The 15811-nt window shown below is 48.1% G+C and overlaps 2 protein-coding genes across 7 annotated transcripts; both read right to left on the reverse strand.

The window, feature by feature from the left end:
- Window positions 1–303: 303 nt before the first annotated feature.
- Window positions 304–7852, reverse strand: LOC120814812 (synphilin-1). Of its 6 annotated transcripts, none has more exons than XM_078086414.1 (12): window positions 7699–7852; window positions 5612–5700; window positions 5114–5186; window positions 3830–4362; window positions 3412–3583; window positions 3066–3337; window positions 2740–2919; window positions 2447–2560; window positions 2084–2209; window positions 1834–2003; window positions 1608–1697; window positions 304–1516 (listed from the first exon to the last, which is right to left on the reverse strand). In XM_078086414.1, the coding sequence occupies exons 2-12, from the start codon at window positions 5666–5668 to the stop codon at window positions 631–633; spliced, it is 2673 nt and encodes an 890-aa protein (XP_077942540.1). In that variant the 5' UTR covers window positions 5669–5700; window positions 7699–7852; the 3' UTR covers window positions 304–630. The 6 variants fall into 6 exon arrangements, with proteins under 6 accessions (XP_077942540.1, XP_077942539.1, XP_077942537.1 ...); XM_078086413.1 differs by having other exon boundaries at window positions 5114–5201; window positions 7699–7810; XM_078086411.1 differs by having other exon boundaries at window positions 486–1543.
- Window positions 7853–8892: 1040 nt separating this feature from the next.
- Window positions 8893–15402, reverse strand: lox (lysyl oxidase). The gene is made up of 7 exons (XM_078086420.1): window positions 14790–15402; window positions 13964–14072; window positions 12940–13071; window positions 12710–12866; window positions 10790–10885; window positions 10502–10614; window positions 8893–9088 (listed from the first exon to the last, which is right to left on the reverse strand). The coding sequence occupies exons 1-7, from the start codon at window positions 15373–15375 to the stop codon at window positions 9082–9084; spliced, it is 1200 nt and encodes a 399-aa protein (XP_077942546.1). The 5' UTR covers window positions 15376–15402; the 3' UTR covers window positions 8893–9081.
- Between the last annotated feature and the right edge of the window lie 409 nt (window positions 15403–15811).

Raw genomic sequence — 15811 nt, forward strand, 5'->3', positions numbered from 1 at the left:
TATATATATATATATATATATATATATATACACGTATATATATATATATATATATATATATACACGTATATATATATACACGTATATATATATATATATATATATATATACACATATATATATACGTATATATATATATACACGTATATATATATATACACGTATATATATATATATATATATATATGTATACACACTAATATATATATATATATATATTAGTGTGTATATATATTATATACATACACACTAATATATATATATATATATTAGTGTGTATATATATTATATACATACACACACACGTATGTATATAAACGTAATATATATATATATATACACAGACAGTGGTTTAAAAAAAGGGTTTGTAGTGCCGGTGCATATTAACCACATGCATGACTTTAACCACCTTAAATGATAAAACTGCATAAACATAAATACTTCATCCGTAGTGTAGTTTGGTTACAGAGTGGCAGAGACAATATAAACTAATAAAAACACGCGTGTAAGTTGTTCATCGTGTGAACACGCCGCTCGCTTTAAGCTGCTCTCACTTTGATTCCACCTTGAAGAACTTTGTCAAATACTTGTCAGAAACTGTATGTTGCTGGTCAGCCGGCACTGGTTTGGTTAAACGTTACTGGTTTTGCTCTTCACCTTGGCTCCTCCCCCTCCTCTACACTCTGACTTCCTGCCAGGTGAGTTCTGCCAGCTGGGGCCCAGCTGACTGTTGTTGTTGTTGTTGTTGTGGTTTGTGTTTCCGCTCAGCGACTCCATGATGGAGCGGAACGCCCCGAACGGACGCTTGCTCTCGGTGCCTGTCGGAGTCCTCTCCTTCCCATGATGCACTTTGGGCTGCTCCCCCTCCTGATTGGCGCTCTTGTGCACCTGCTCGTCGAAGGTGACCCTCAGCTTGAGGTTCTGGGACGTCTTCCTGCGGGACGTGGGCGATTTCAGGGCGCTCTTGGGGCTGGTGGCGGCTTTCTGCCCGTTGTGGTCGCAGGCGGCGTCCGCCGCCTCCGGGTCGCTGGAGGTGGGGGAGGGGTTGTAGCCAACGCTGTCTGCCGACTTGGACCCGCTGAGCGAGAACGCCTGCTTCCTCTCGGCCGTGGAGAAGAGGAGGCTCTTCTTCGTCGGCTGGCTGGGGGCCGGCTCCTCCTCGGCGACCAGCAGGCGGGACGGCCCTTCGGGCCGCGGCGCGCCGGGCGCTGCCTGGCCCTTGCCTTCCTCCGGCGGGTAACCGTCCGAGTCCGACTCGCTCAGCGAGCGCTGCATGATCTGCTTGAGCCGCGCCAGCTTGAGCTCCCGCCGCTCCACCAGCCCCGCCCGGCGGGCCCCCGGCCCCCCCGACCCGCCCGGGGCCACCGGGCCGCCCGCCGGCGCGTCCTTCCCCAGCAGCTGCCGCGGCACCGGGTCTGGGCCCCCCCCGCCTTGACGAACCGACCAGCCGTCGCCCGGAGTGCCCTCCGCCGTCAGCGTCATCTCAGGCCACGCCTCCAGCGGGGGCTGATGGGAGCTGGAGTCCAGAGAGACAGACGGGATCCTTCACTTCACTTTACACGTGGAACAGCAGCACGTGTGTGTGTGTCTGTGCGTGTGTGCGTTACCTGGGCGATCTGGAAGGCGTCCCCTCCCCCTTGTTGGGGTCCGTCAGTCTCTGCAGCTGTTTCTGCAGAGCGATCCTGTCTGCCGCCTGTCTGCGCCACAAAACCACAGCGTTATCTCGCTGTGCGACAGCCAATCGGTGCAGAGATCCTCCTCCGGGTCGTCGGGGAGTTTTCAAAGAGCGTTTGGCGACGGAAATATGAAGAACGGTAACTGTCCTCCACTCACTCGTTAAGCTGCTTGGTGAGCTTGACCACCTGCGAGGCCAACGACATGCAGGTCTCCACGACGACCAGGTAGCGGGCGCACGTGGAGTGGCCCTGCCGCTCGGCACTCTGGGACGGACGCTCCCCCTGCTGGTTCTGCACCGTCACGTTGGAGCCGTACTCCACCAGAGTCTGGACACGAGAGGAAAGCGCTGAGAAAAGCGCTTCTTTATGAAACACTAACGGGGGGGTCGGGGGGGGGGGTCACACACCTGCAGGCAGGTGAGGTGTCCACACTGCGCCGCCACGTGGACGGCAGTGTTCCCGTTCTGGTCGACCTCGTCCAGAGAGATGGCCTGTTCCTGCATGAACTGAAGCAACCACAGCAGCACCTTCTCCTGCAGGCACAGACGTCAACCAATCACAGCGCTTCCGTCTGTCCGACTGCTGACGGCTTCTAGTTGACGCCTTTTATACTTTATTGATTAAATTAAATAAGACGATGGAGGAAATAAGAGTAAAGTTTGTTTCACCGTCTTGTCTTCGCTTTAATGTTTAGCTTTAAACAAAGTGAAACAAAAGGTGGTTGTATCACAGAAACCAACACACGATGTGTGTGTGTGTGTGTGCGTTACCTGTCCATAGCGCCCGGCGTAGTGGATCAGACTGGGATGCTCTCTGGTGCAGCTCAGCTCAGCGATGGCCTCCGTCTCACTCACCATCCACCTCACACACTCCAGGTGACCGTTCTGCAACACGCACACACACACACACACACACACACACACACACACACACACTTGTCGTATTAGTAAAACTAAAGTATAATTTTCCGTGATGAGATCCGTTGATCAAAGGATCAAACACAAAGTGTAGAGACACAGAGAGGGCGAGAGGACGGACACGGAGGACAGCAGGGCCGGCTGACCTTGACCCCCAGGCCGGCGGGGGTGAGCTGCTGGTTGTTGCGCTCGTTGAGGCCGTCCTCCCCCATCAGGGAGGTGAGGTGCTGCAGACACTCGGCGTGACCCTGACAGGCAGAGAGGTGCAGCAGGTTGTTCCCCTCCTGATCTCGGATTAGCTCCAGGTTGTCGGCCGCCAGGTGAGGCTGCAGGAGGAAGAGGAGGAGGAGGAGGAGGAGGAGGAGGAGGAGGAGGAGGAGGGGGAGGAGGGGGAGGAGAATAAGTGGGACAAACTTCTGATGGAGTTCAGAGTCTCTCCCTTGGGGGAAGAGCAGGAGGACCTGCTGCTCACCAGCAGAGAGATCTGTCCCTCTCGAACGATGTTGATGATGTTCTGGTTCTTCTTGGTCTCCTCGTCCACCTCCCCTCCTGCTTCTCCTCCGGACCCCCTCGGCCCCCCTCCCGGTCCAGAAGACCAGGGCTTGGTGGCGTCCTGCCTGCCCGCGCCGCTCCCCGGCTGGGGGAACATCATCGCTGAGCCTCCCTGAGGCTCCGCCCCCGGCCTCTGAGGCTCCGCCCCCGGCCTCTGGCTCTCCAGGTAGACGCGAGCAGAGAGCAGCTTGTCTGGAGGTTCAGAGTGAGTGGAGTCAATGGACAGAGGAGGAGACACAGCAGGAGAAAGGTGGACGGGTCCCTACCTGCGTCGGAGAAAGAGGAGAGGGAGGAGGAGCAGCCCAGGAGCCCCGACGGGAGCACCCCCGACTGGAAGCCTCCTCCTCCAGCCGGGGAGCGGTGGAGGAGGTGGAGGTCCGGGTCCATGGACTTGGACTTCCTCAGGTCGGACCACTTCACCGGAGACGGCACGCAGTACTGCAGGAGACACACATCTTACATTTTAACCAAGTTCTATTCCTCCGTTTTATCTGTATTTCACATTTTATTTTCATTTTCCATCTAAATAAAGTATGTTAATTACTTCACTATGGACAGAATTGACAAATTACTCAAATACTATTCTCACTATTCTCACCATAAAAACTAAAGAATAAATGTGGTTAATTACTGAAATATGAAAGTAAACAACCGTCATGCTTTTATTCTGAAGGCCACATTAACCTGAGCGCTGCTGCCCAGAGGCTCGCCGTGGGGCATCTTCATCCCCCCTCCTCCTCTCCTCTCCAGGGTCCCCCCCCCCAGGTTGCTCCCCGTCCCGGTGCGCTTGTCGTAGGGGGCGCGGGGCAGCGTGGACATCTGCTGGCTGGACTTGATGTACGGGACGTCCAGGATCTCGTCCATGTCCAGGTCGTAGTGCTCCAGCTCCCCGAACGGAGCCGGGGGGTTGACGCCGCCCGGGCCCCGGGACTTCCCCCCCGGCCCCAAGGAGGAGGAGGAGGAGGCGGCGGCGTGGGCGGGTTTGTCGGCGGTGGGCTTGTCTTTGCCCCCCACCTCCTCCCTCGCCTCCTCCCCCCCTGCCGGCTCCTGGCCCTTGGCGTCGGCGTCGGCGGTCTCCGGCTGGTGTTTGAGGGGGGAGACGCGCTTCACCGGACGGAACTTACCGGGGGCCTCGGCCAGCCCCGTGGGTTTGATGCCCCCCCCGCCGCCTCCTCCCCCGTGGGCGGGGGGGCTGCGACTCCAGTTGATGGCCGGAGCTGCAGGAAATGAACCCATTAAAGAAATGACTGAATGAACACAATGAAAAGAACAATTAGATGAACAACACAAAGGCTCCGCGTTCTGAACCAAAACTTTATTAGTCCTTCAGACCTCGACAAGGACGGTCCTTACCTTTCACAATAAAAGCACCAGATTCCCTGTTAACCAGAGGGGACTAATGTTTACTGAAATCAATAAAATACCTTTTACAAGCTGAACTGACTTAACAGGGTCCAGCTTTTGCAGCTGAAACGGATTTCATAATCAAATTAGTTTTATGTGTTTAAGTTCCTTCTATCTCGTCCCACTGTAGTCTTCAGGCTTCAGCCTGTAGATGCACATCTGTCTTCTGCAGTGTTTCCACCTTTATAACCCCCCGAAATAGTGTGCAATTTAAAACAAAATAAAAATAATAATAATAAAGAATGTTTGTGTTATTTCTCCACGCATGACATGAATATGTCGCTCGCAGCAGCGAAGCAGAGCGCACCAGAGCGACTGTTACCCCCCCGTCGCCCCCCCGGCACCAGAGCGACTGTTACCCCCCCGTCGCCCCCCCGGCACCAGAGCGACTGTTACCCCCCCGTCGCCCCCCCGGCCAGCCAAACCGTTTGCCCGACTGCTACCCCCCTGAAGTTGTAAACCAAGGGAACACACTGTCCTGAATGATGAAGAAAAGTCTCATGTTCACATCATTTCTCTTCTATTTACATACAAGGTCAAAGGTCAAATAGGAGGACTTGTTACCTGGCCTTTCCTCGGCCGAGCCATCGCTCCTCCTGGACAACTCCGGGATGCTCTTCAGAGACGTCACAGAGTACTGCAGGACGACAGGCTGGTATTTGGAATGGAACACACATATATATATATATATATATATTATATATATATATATGTTCCATCAGTTACACACCAAAATAAAACGCTACTTCCTCCTCGTGCTGGTTAGGGTTTAACATATTTATATACATCTTTAAAATGGTATAGCAATCCAGTATGTGGATTATTTTATTAATCTATTCTCTTGATACATAATTAAAATGGAGCAATAAGAGTTGTGGTATGAAATGAATCCAAATCACTTAAATATAGTCTTCTATATTCTTTTTTTAATGCGAAAAGCATTTCCCACGACAGCACCGGGACCTTAAAAGATACACCGACACGTAGAGAACAGTTCTTCCTTTTTTAATGGAATTCCTTAAGTATTCCAGGAATGTTTAAACAGTCAAATTGTCGACTGACCGCTGAGTCGTCAGAGAAGTCGATCTCGTCCAGGTCCAGGTACTCAGGAGCCTCCATCTTCACAGCGACATCCTCGGCCCCGCCACCAGCTGCAGACAGCAACACGCGTGTGTCACGTATGTAGGACGGTAAATAGTTATAAATAACTGGTACGTGCAGGGTTCTTTTCAGCTGCATTCTCTGCAGTGACCACCGGGGGGCCGACTCCAGTGGTCCCCAACCACCGGCCCGCAATGTGCGCTCGTCCCTCTGACAGATTCCTCACGCGTCACCAGGCGTTTCTCTTCACGTTTACAATTGTCCTCTTACCGCGCACGGCAGTTTCGCCCACCAGCGAACACAGAGAGCTACTACTAACCCCCCCCACCCCCCTCCCGTCGGACCTCCTGCGAAATACTGTCTGACATGAAAACGGTCCGTGAGGTAAAAAAGGGGACCACTGCTCTACAACACGGGTCCCCAACCATTTGGGCCTTTTGGTAACGGGCTGCACCACAGAAAGATGAGGTTTTTTTCGTTTACCTTTTTTATGAAAAATGTTTTGGATCTTCACGACCGGTCCGCCAAATATTGTCTGACACCGAAAAACGGTCCGTGAGGCAAAAAAGGGTCTATGAGAAAATTACTATTTCTCTCTTGATAAACATGAGTTTATGGTCTCAGTCTCTAGTTTCTAGTTCCTTCAACACAGAATGATGGTTTATTTAGTCAATTATCGTCCATTTAGAGTAAAACAGACCATAAAGCAGGGGACGCTTTAGGGCGGGGCTACATGCTGATTGACAGGTCTCTAATAGACCATAAAGCAGGGGATCAGGAATCAGGAATCAGGAAACATTTATTGGCCAAAATATGCTAAACATACAAGGAATTTGTCTTGGCGGTTAGTGCGCGACAGTAGACAGACAAGACAGCAGTGCACAGGTAATAAAATAAAGTGGAATGAAATGCTAATGCAATGGGTTAGTAACCGAAGCACCGAGGCGGCCATCAACGGCGCCATCTTGTCTATAACTTATTAGGGGATGCTTTAGGGCGGGGCTAAACGTTGATTGACAGGTCTCTTATAGACCATAGAGCAGGGGACGCTTCAGGGCGGGGCTACACGCTGATTGACAGGTCTCTTATAGACCATAAAGCAGGGGACGCTTTAGGGCGGAGCTACACGCTGATTGACAGGTCTCTTATAGACCATAAAGCAGGGGATGCTTTAGGGCGGGGCTACACGCTGATTGACAGGTCTCATAGACCATAAAATAGGGGGCACTTTAGGGCGGGGCTACACGCTGATTGACAGGTCTCAATAGACCATAAAGCAGGAGATGCTTTAGGGCGGGGCTACACGCTGACTGACAGGTCTCTTATAGACCATAAAGCAGGGGATGCTTAGGGCGGGGCTACACGCTAATTGACAGGTCTACCGGAGAGGGTCTCTCCATCTTCCTCAGTCCAAATATGGTCACTTCCTATTCAGTGATTTCCAAAATCAAAACAAAGTTTCTGACCTCAAAGAGAATCAGTCAACAGATGATTAAATAATCACTGAAGCCATGACATATTTGGATTTTACCCTCTATGTGACAGCAATAAAACATCTATATACACACGTGAATTAACTCAAGGTATATTTAATAATAAATAAATTATTCAAAGCTATTTTACTTGTAACTTCTTCAATAACATTTAGTAAAATAATTGAAAACGATGCGATTTCGCTTTGTTATATTAGTAACTAAAGCTTACTGAAGTTAACTTTACCATTACGAGGAGAAAACTGACTCCTTGTGGTAAATAAAAGAAAAGCGATTGAACAGCCGTAAACATGGCGCGTTGTCCTCGCGCGGACCACCTCATCCACGATACCTGCGCGTGAGGCAGCGGGAGGCTAATTAGCTTAGCGTCGTTAGCTCGCTAATCAGCCTCCACAGAAGCTAGCGTGGAAGCTAGCCCGCTAGCCCGCTTGTGAGAACTGGGTCACGACCGAAGACGCTTGTATAGAAATAAACGAGTGAAAGCTGCTCCCCCCGGTTCCCGCGGCGAGGAGGCGCGTCCTCCCGGTTACCGGGGAGGCCCCGGGCTTACGGTACCTCACGGAAGTCTGCTCGGGGATGCGCAGCTAGCGGAGCCGCTAACGGATCCAGCTGTGCGCGTTTTCTTCTTCTCTCGCTGGCTGCAAAAGCACAAAGACTTTCACACGGGCGGCAGAGAGGCGGCGTGGCGACACGAGGGCTCACTCCAACGTTCAACCACAGACATTTCTGTGCAGGGAAATTACACATTTTGTTTTACACATAAAGATAAGAGTGTGTGTTTTTTATCCACACATGTATAAGCAAGATATATGACGAGAATACAAAGAAAAAAGGTGGAAGAAAATGACTGGAGATTTTGTGACAAGGAATTCATCACGCAGCAGATCAAGCAACTCGTCATACATGTTTAGACATATAAAGGAAATATACTGAAACCGTTCCCAGTTGTAGATTGTAGTTACTTATTTTAATGTGAATTATACTACATTCTATTTTCTCAATAATAAGTTGTGTTATGATCGTGCGACCCCCTTTGTCTGACGTTTGTATCATGTTTGTTCCAGCTGAGCATCCTTCTAATAGACGATCTTTGCAGCGGTACATCGGTGCGTTATTCTTAAAATAAAAGTACAAGTGAACTTTTTGAGAGAATTTAGGCAACAATAAAACATGTATCGTGATACAAAACAAGTCGTGCCACCATACCGTCTCGTTCCATACAAATATAAAGTCATTAATGACGTCTTTAGGTTAGAAGCACTGCTGACAGGTTTTAGTTTGTTATCATCTGTTGACTGTTGATGGTGATTTACGTATTTAAACGTCACTCTGAATTAAAATAACGCCTATTTGATCGTATGACTCGAACTCTGGGCTTCATCATTTCTTTTATTATTGACATCTGAGCATAACTGTCTCCGTTCCTCCTCCAGTCACACCGTCAGCGCCACCCAGTCTGTGACGTCACCGTCTGTAAACGTCCTCCGTGTCGTCCGTAATTACGCAGCGCGGACTTCTGTTGGTCTGTATGTCACTCATCTTTAGTATCTTCACTTTGTGTTGATTCAACATTTTCCTCAAGTGAAACATCAGCAAGGTTCCTGCCGCTATTATTATTATTATTATTATGGGGGGGGGCATATTTTAAAGCAAACCCTACTTTTGTATCCATTTTATATTCATGTGTCTACAACGTAGACTGAGATCCCAGTTATGTCTGGATTATTCATTGATTTTAGTCACTACGTATTTATTTTGCACTTATTTATATTTTAGTCAGACAGAACACACAAGAAGGCCGCTTCAGATCACACACACACGTGTTTATACATGGAACACACACGCGTGTTTATGGACTCCTTATATATCTTCATCCTGTGGCTTTGCTGAGTCTTTATTTCTTCCATCAAATCTCCAGATCAAACCTCAGAATGCGTCTCAGCGGCTGCAGGAGACAAAGAACAGAGAGCGAGACCGCTCCATGAAACACGCATTGTTGTTCACATGAATGAGTGAACTTATGAACGGATGAACTCATTGTTGTTCATATGAATGAGTGAACTTATGAATGGATGAAGTCATTGTTGTTCATATCAATGAGTGAACTTATGAACGGATGAAGTCATTGTTGTTCATATGAATGAGTGAACTTATGAACGGATGAAGTCATTGTTGTTCATATCAATGAGTGAACTTATGAACGGATGAACTCATTGTTGTTCATATGAATGAGTGAACTTATGAATGGATGAAGTCATTGTTGTTCATATCAATGAGTGAACTTATGAACGGATGAAGTCATTGTTGTTCATATGAATGAGTGAACTTATGAACGGATGAAGTCATTGTTGTTCATATCAATGAGTGAACTTATGAACGGATGAACTCATTGTTTTTCATATCAATGAGTGAAGTTATGAACGGATGAACTCATTGTTGTTCATATCAATGAGTGAAGTTATGAACGGATGAACTCATTGTTGTTCATATCAATGAGTGAACTTATGAATGGATGAACTCATTGTTGTTCATATCAATGAGTGAACTTATGAATGGATGAAGTCATTGTTGTTCATATCAATGAGTGAACTTATGAACGGATGAAGTCATTGTTGTTCATATGAATGAGTGAACTTATGAACGGATGAAGTCATTGTTGTTCATATCAATGAGTGAACTTATGAACGGATGAACTCATTGTTTTTCATATCAATGAGTGAAGTTATGAACGGATGAACTCATTGTTTTTCATATCAATGAGTGAAGTTATGAACGGATGAACTCATTGTTGTTCATATCAATGAGTGAACTTATGAACGGATGAACTCATTGTTGTTCATATCAATGAGTGAACTTATGAACGGATGAACTCATTGTTGTTCATATCAATGAGTGAACTTATGAATGGATGAACTCAATGTTGTTCATTTCAATGAGTGAACTTATGAACGGATGAACTCATTGTTGTTCATATCAATGAGTGAACTTATGAATGGATGAACTCATTGTTGTTCATATCATTGAGTGAAGTTATGAACGGATGAACTCATTGTTGTTCATATCAATGAGTGAACTTATGAACGGATGAACTCATTGTTGTTCATATCAATGAGTGAAGTTATGAACGGATGAACTCATTGTTGTTCATATCAATGAGTGAAGTTATGAATGGATGAACTCATTGTTGTTCATATCAATTAGTGAACTTATGAACGGATGAACTCATTGTTGTTCATATCAATGAGTGAAGTTATGAACGGATGAACTCATTGTTGTTCATATCAATGAGTGAACTTATGAACGGATGAACTCATTGTTGTTCATATCAATGAGTGAACTTATAAACGGATGAACTCACGTGGTGGTGCAGTCGGTCACGTGTGCGGCGGTGCCGGTGTACTGGACGTCACAGCGGACCACGTTGTTGTTGAAGTCGGACTCTGGGACGTTCTGCTTGGGGTTCACCGTCACCTGAACACATACATGTACATACATACATATATATATATATACATATATATGTAATACATATATATATATATATATATATATATATATATATATGTAATACATTTTTTTCAAAATAAACGTCCAGTGTCACAGGAAGCTCAGTGAGGTTGTGAAATAAAATAAAATGAAGACGGACCTTGAGGACGTATTTCCCCGGAGAGACGTCGCTGATGTCGATCCACTGACAGTCGATGTCGGCGTTGTAGGTGTCATAGCACCCGGGGGACAGGCCCTGAAGACACACACACCTTTAACATTATAAAAGGAGGAGAGGATGTCTCATCAACAACGCTCTGTTATCTGGCTGTTTTCTCTGAAGGAGAAGAGTCAACCCTCTCCTGAAGAAACCCACCCTCAACCCTTCTGAAGAAAACAACTACAGACGGTCTCTCTTCTTCCCTTTATGTCCAAAACCCTTGAACGTGTGATCTTTAACCAACTCTCTTCTTATCTCCACCGTAACAACCTCCTTGACCCCCACCAGTCAGGCTTCAATGCCGTTCCACAGAGACTGCTCTCCTTGCTGTCTCAGAGCAACTCCACACTGCTAGAGGTCCTTTCTCTCCTCTGTCCTTGTCCTTCTGGACCTCTCTGCTGCATTTGACACAGTCAACCAGCAGATCCTCGTCTCCTCCCTTTAGGAACTTGGTGTCACAGGCTCTGCTCTCTCCCTTCTCTCGTCCTACCTCGACGGACGCACCTACCGGGTAACCTGGTGAGGATCTGTGTCGGAACCTTGTCCTCTTACTACTGGAGTTCCTCAGGGTTCCGTGCTGGGTCCCCTTCTCTTCTCGCTCTACACCAACTCTCTCTGCGCTGTCATTCGCTCGCATTGCTTCTCCTACCACAGCGATGCTGATGACACCCAACTAATTCTCTCGTTCCCTCCCTCTGATCTCTGCCTGTCTGACTGACGTCTCTCAGTGGATCCGCCCACCATCTGAAAATCAACCCTGACAGACGGAACTACTTCTCTTTCTGGGGAAAGATTCTCCTTCACAGGACCTGACTGTTAACTTTGAGACTCCGTGTTAACGTCCACTTTGACTGCAGAAACCTCGGCGTGACGTCGACAGCCGACTCTCCCTGACTCCAACATCACTGACACCACCATCCTGTAGATACTCGCTCTACAACATCAGGAGAACACGTCCTCTTCTCACTCAGAAGGTACTGATTCAGGCTCATGTCATCTCCCTCCTGGACTACTGTAACTCTCTCCTGCAGGTCTCCTGCTACCACCATTCAGCCTCTGCAGCTCATCCAGAATGCAGCAGCTCCACTGGTCTTTAACCTTCCTAAGTTCTCCCTCACTCCTCCACTCCTCCGCTCTCTCCACTGGTACCGGTGGCTCATCCAGTTCTAAACATGGTGCTCACGTACCGTGCTGTGAATGGATCGGGTCCAGCTTCCATCCAGGACCTGGTCCAACCCGACATCCCGACCCGCACTCTCCGCTCTGCATGTGATAAACTGCTTGTTCCTCCTCACTGAGAGCAAAACACTCAACTAGATCTCCACTCTTTGCTGTCCTGCTCCTAAATGGTGGAAGGAGGTCTCTGAAGACATCAGGACCACAGAGAGCCTTCACATCTTCAGACTAAAGACACACCTCTTCAGACTCTACCTCCACTAACACACTAACTAACTGCAGCACTTACATTGGACTTATAACGGTTCTTGTGTGTGTAAGTTTGTAACAGGTGTGTACCTGAGTGTGTGTGTGTAACAGGTGTGTACCTGAGGGTGCGTGTGTAACAGGTGTGTACCTGAGGGTGCGTGTGTAACAGGTTTGTACCTGAGGGTGCGTGTGTAACAGGTGTGTACCTGTGTGTGTACCTGAGTGTGTGTGTGTAACAGCTGTGTACCTGTGTGTGCGTGTGTAACAGGTGTGTACCTGTGTGTGTACCTGAGTGTGTGTGTGTAACAGGTGTGTACCTGAGGGTGCGTGTGTAACAGCTGTGTACCTGTGTGTGTGCGTGTGTAACAGGTGTGTACCTGAGGGTGCGTGTGTAACAGGTGTGTACCTGTGTGTGCGTGTGTAACAGCTGTGTACCTGTGTGTGGGAGGTGCAGGCGTAGCGGCGGTAGTACCCCGGGTCACATGACGTGTCCTCCAGACAGAAGCTGGCCTTGTGTCCCTCGGCCACTCGTCTCTCGGAGCCGACCTCCAGCAGCTCGTACAGGCTGAAGTCGTCCATGCTGTGGAAGTGGCTGTGACAACAACAACAAGGAGGAGGTCACCAGTCAGGTCGCTCAAAGACGTGGAAGAGGAGGAGCAGCTTACTTATGGCAGCTGTGCCACTCCCACTCGTATCGAGGTCTACTGGGCAGGAAGTCAGCTGTTCCCTGATTCTTCACCCGCTGAGGGAACCGCAGCAACACCCGGGTGTCATAGTGATGAGAGGAGGAGGAGGAGCTGGAGGAGGAGGAGAGAAGGCAAGGAGTGGAGGAGACAAGGAGGAGGAAGGAGGGGAGGAGGAGATATGACAGAGGGATCAGGACGAGACAGGAGGAGAGGGGAGAAAGGGAGGAGGAGATACAGGAGGGAGGAGACAGGAAAGGAGACACAATAAAATGTATTAAAGTAATGTACTCAAGTATCAAAGTACCCAAGTATTAAAGTACAGTACTCAAGTATTAAAATACAGTACTCAAGTATTAAAGTGCAGTACTCAAGTATCAAAGTACAGTACTCAAGTATTAAAGTAATGTACTCAAGTATCAAAGTACCCAAGTATTAAAGTACAGTACTCAAGTATTAAAGTACAGCACTCGAGTATCAAAGTAAAGTACCCAAGTATTAAAGTACAGTACTCAAGTATTAAAGTAAAGTACTCAAGTATCAAAGTACCCAAGTATTAAAGTACAGTACTCAAGTATTAAAGTACAGTACTCGAGTATCAAAGTAAAGTACCCAAGTATTAAAGTACAGTACTTAAGTATTAAAGTAAAGTACTCAAGTATCAAAGTACAGTACTGAAGTATTAAAGTGCAGTACTCAAGTATCAAAGTAAAGTACCCAAGTATTAAAGTACAGTACTCAAGTATTAAAGTAATGTACTCAAGTATCAAAGTACCCAAGTATTAAAGTACAGTACTCAAGTAATAAAGTACAGTACTCAAGTATCAAAGTATATTAAAAAGGGTTTTTACTGACTCTGTAATGTTTTCATCAGCCTTCATGTAAAGATCAGAGTGTAGATTACTGATTGATTATCAGCAGGACGTTATGGATCTATAGGGTCACATACAGAGAGGCCATATTGATCATATTGATCATATTGATCATATTGATGAGGTGGTCTTACGAGGCCAGGCAGTTCTCCTCGGCAGCACAGCGGAGGCTGTACATCGGCATCCTCTGCACGTAGCTGCCGGTCTGGATGTAGTCCGGATCAGGAACCAGATCAGGGAGACCTAGACCAGCAACACATGTACTACAGCTCACAGATGCATGTAGTACTACAGCTCAGAGGAACATGTAGTTCTACAGCTCAGAGGAATATGTAGTACTACAGCTCAGAGGAACATTTAGTACTTCAGCTCAGAGGTACATGTAGTACTCCAGCTCAGACGTACATCTACTACAGCTCAGAGGAACATATAGTACTTCAGCTCAGAGGTACATTTAGTACTACAGCTCAGAGGTACATGTAGTACTACAGCTCAGAGGTATAATACTTTTTAATATGATGCTTGGCAGCAGATTAAAGTACAATATCTCAAAGATATACTCTCACTACTTTAATTGAATGCAGTACTTTTAGTTGTATTAGTATTTAGGTACAAATGCCAAAGAAGATTTCTGAAACAACCATTTTAGCACCAGACAAAAAAACATCTGCCAAACATCAGCATGGAGGAGATCAACTAAGGTCTGAGCAGCTACAATGTAATAGGTTTGTAACGGGGACAGGCCCAATGCCCCCCCCCCCCCCCCCTCAGCCCCCCTTCCATCTAAAATATAACTAAAAGGAAAATAACAAGAGCCTCAAAAAGAACTAGAAGAACAAAACTATTATAAAGAGACACAAAGTAACGCATGAGAGGTGATGATTAAACATTCTTTAGATTCAGGTCATCAAACATGAAACCAGGCTGGTTTTGGTTCCTCCTCTGGGGATCGGGTCGTACCGTGCTGCTGGTATCTGGTTCCGTACCCGCGTCGCGCCTGGGCCCTGGGTCTGGGTCTGTAGTACGAGTGGTAGTAGTTATAGTACGGGTAGTAGTTGGAAGCCTTGTACGGGTTGTGCGGATCGTCTCCGACCATCGCGTCCTCCGGCTGCGGTTGGCGCGTCGCCGCGCGTAATTGCGCGTCGTCGCTGGCGGCGGGGACGCGCGGGGATCCCCGGGACGCCGCCGGGACCGTGTCGTTGGCGCTGCTGAGAACCACCACCGGGTTATTGAGTCCGCGGAGCCCGGCCCGCCTGCTGCCGGACGGCCGGTACTGGGACCCGCGGCTGAGGATGCTGAAGACCTGCCCGTTGTGTTGCCATGTCAACCCCCGCCGGAGCGCATCTCCGCCGCCACCGGCGTCCCCCGCGGCCTCCTGAGCGAGGGCCCCCGCCAGAGAGCCGAGGAGCAAACTCACGTGTGAGAGAAACGGCAGCACGGAGTCGGCAGAGAGGCCCTTCATGTCCCGGATCCACGCGCGAGTTCCTAATGAAGCCTGTTCCGCGCAGCCTGGAGCTCCTCTCAAGAGGGGAGGCTCAGCAGCCATGGAGTACTGCTGAGGGAGGGAGGCAGGGAGGGCGGGAGGGAGGGAGGGTCTTTCTCATGTGACCTCTCGTGGATGACCTTGAACCTTTGAATTTGTACAAACAGATGAAACAAGTGGTTCTATATTTAGTGGTCAGACTGCAACTGATGACGTCGCCCTATTCAATGTGAACGGGGACCTGCGCCCCGTAAACACACTTCCTGAAGTCTAACCATGTGAAATAAACATGTTATGATTGTATTTTTAACGATCCAACATGGCGGAGAGACGTTCACTCAAGAATCCAACATGGCGGAGAGACGTTCACTCAAGAATCCAACATGGCGGAGTGACTTTCACTCAAGAATCCAACATGGCGGAGAGACGTTCACTCAAGAATCCAACATGGCAGAGACGTTCACTCAAGAATCCAACATGGCAGATACGTTTACTCAAG

This window comes from Gasterosteus aculeatus, chromosome 13 (genome assembly GCF_964276395.1).
Source record: "Gasterosteus aculeatus chromosome 13, fGasAcu3.hap1.1, whole genome shotgun sequence".
In the NCBI taxonomy this organism is placed as follows: Eukaryota; Metazoa; Chordata; class Actinopteri; order Perciformes; family Gasterosteidae; genus Gasterosteus; species Gasterosteus aculeatus.

Coding starts and splice junctions, on each gene's coding strand:
- lox (XM_078086420.1), bottom strand. CDS start 15,375: ATGGCTGCTGAGCCTCCCCTCTTGAGAGGAGCTCCAGGCTGCGCGGAA. Junction 14,073..14,789: donor AACCAGATACCAGCAGCACG/GTACGACCCGAT, acceptor TTGCTGGTCTAG/GTCTCCCTGATCTGGTTCCT. Junction 10,615..10,789: donor CGGGGAAATACGTCCTCAAG/GTCCGTCTTCAT, acceptor GTATGTGTTCAG/GTGACGGTGAACCCCAAGCA.
- LOC120814812 (XM_078086409.1), bottom strand. CDS start 5,668: ATGGAGGCTCCTGAGTACCTGGACCTGGACGAGATCGACTTCTCTGAC. Junction 2,210..2,446: donor ACGCCGGGCGCTATGGACAG/GTAACGCACACA, acceptor CTGTGCCTGCAG/GAGAAGGTGCTGCTGTGGTT. Junction 1,544..1,607: donor ACGCCTTCCAGATCGCCCAG/GTAACGCACACA, acceptor AGTGAAGTGAAG/GATCCCGTCTGTCTCTCTGG.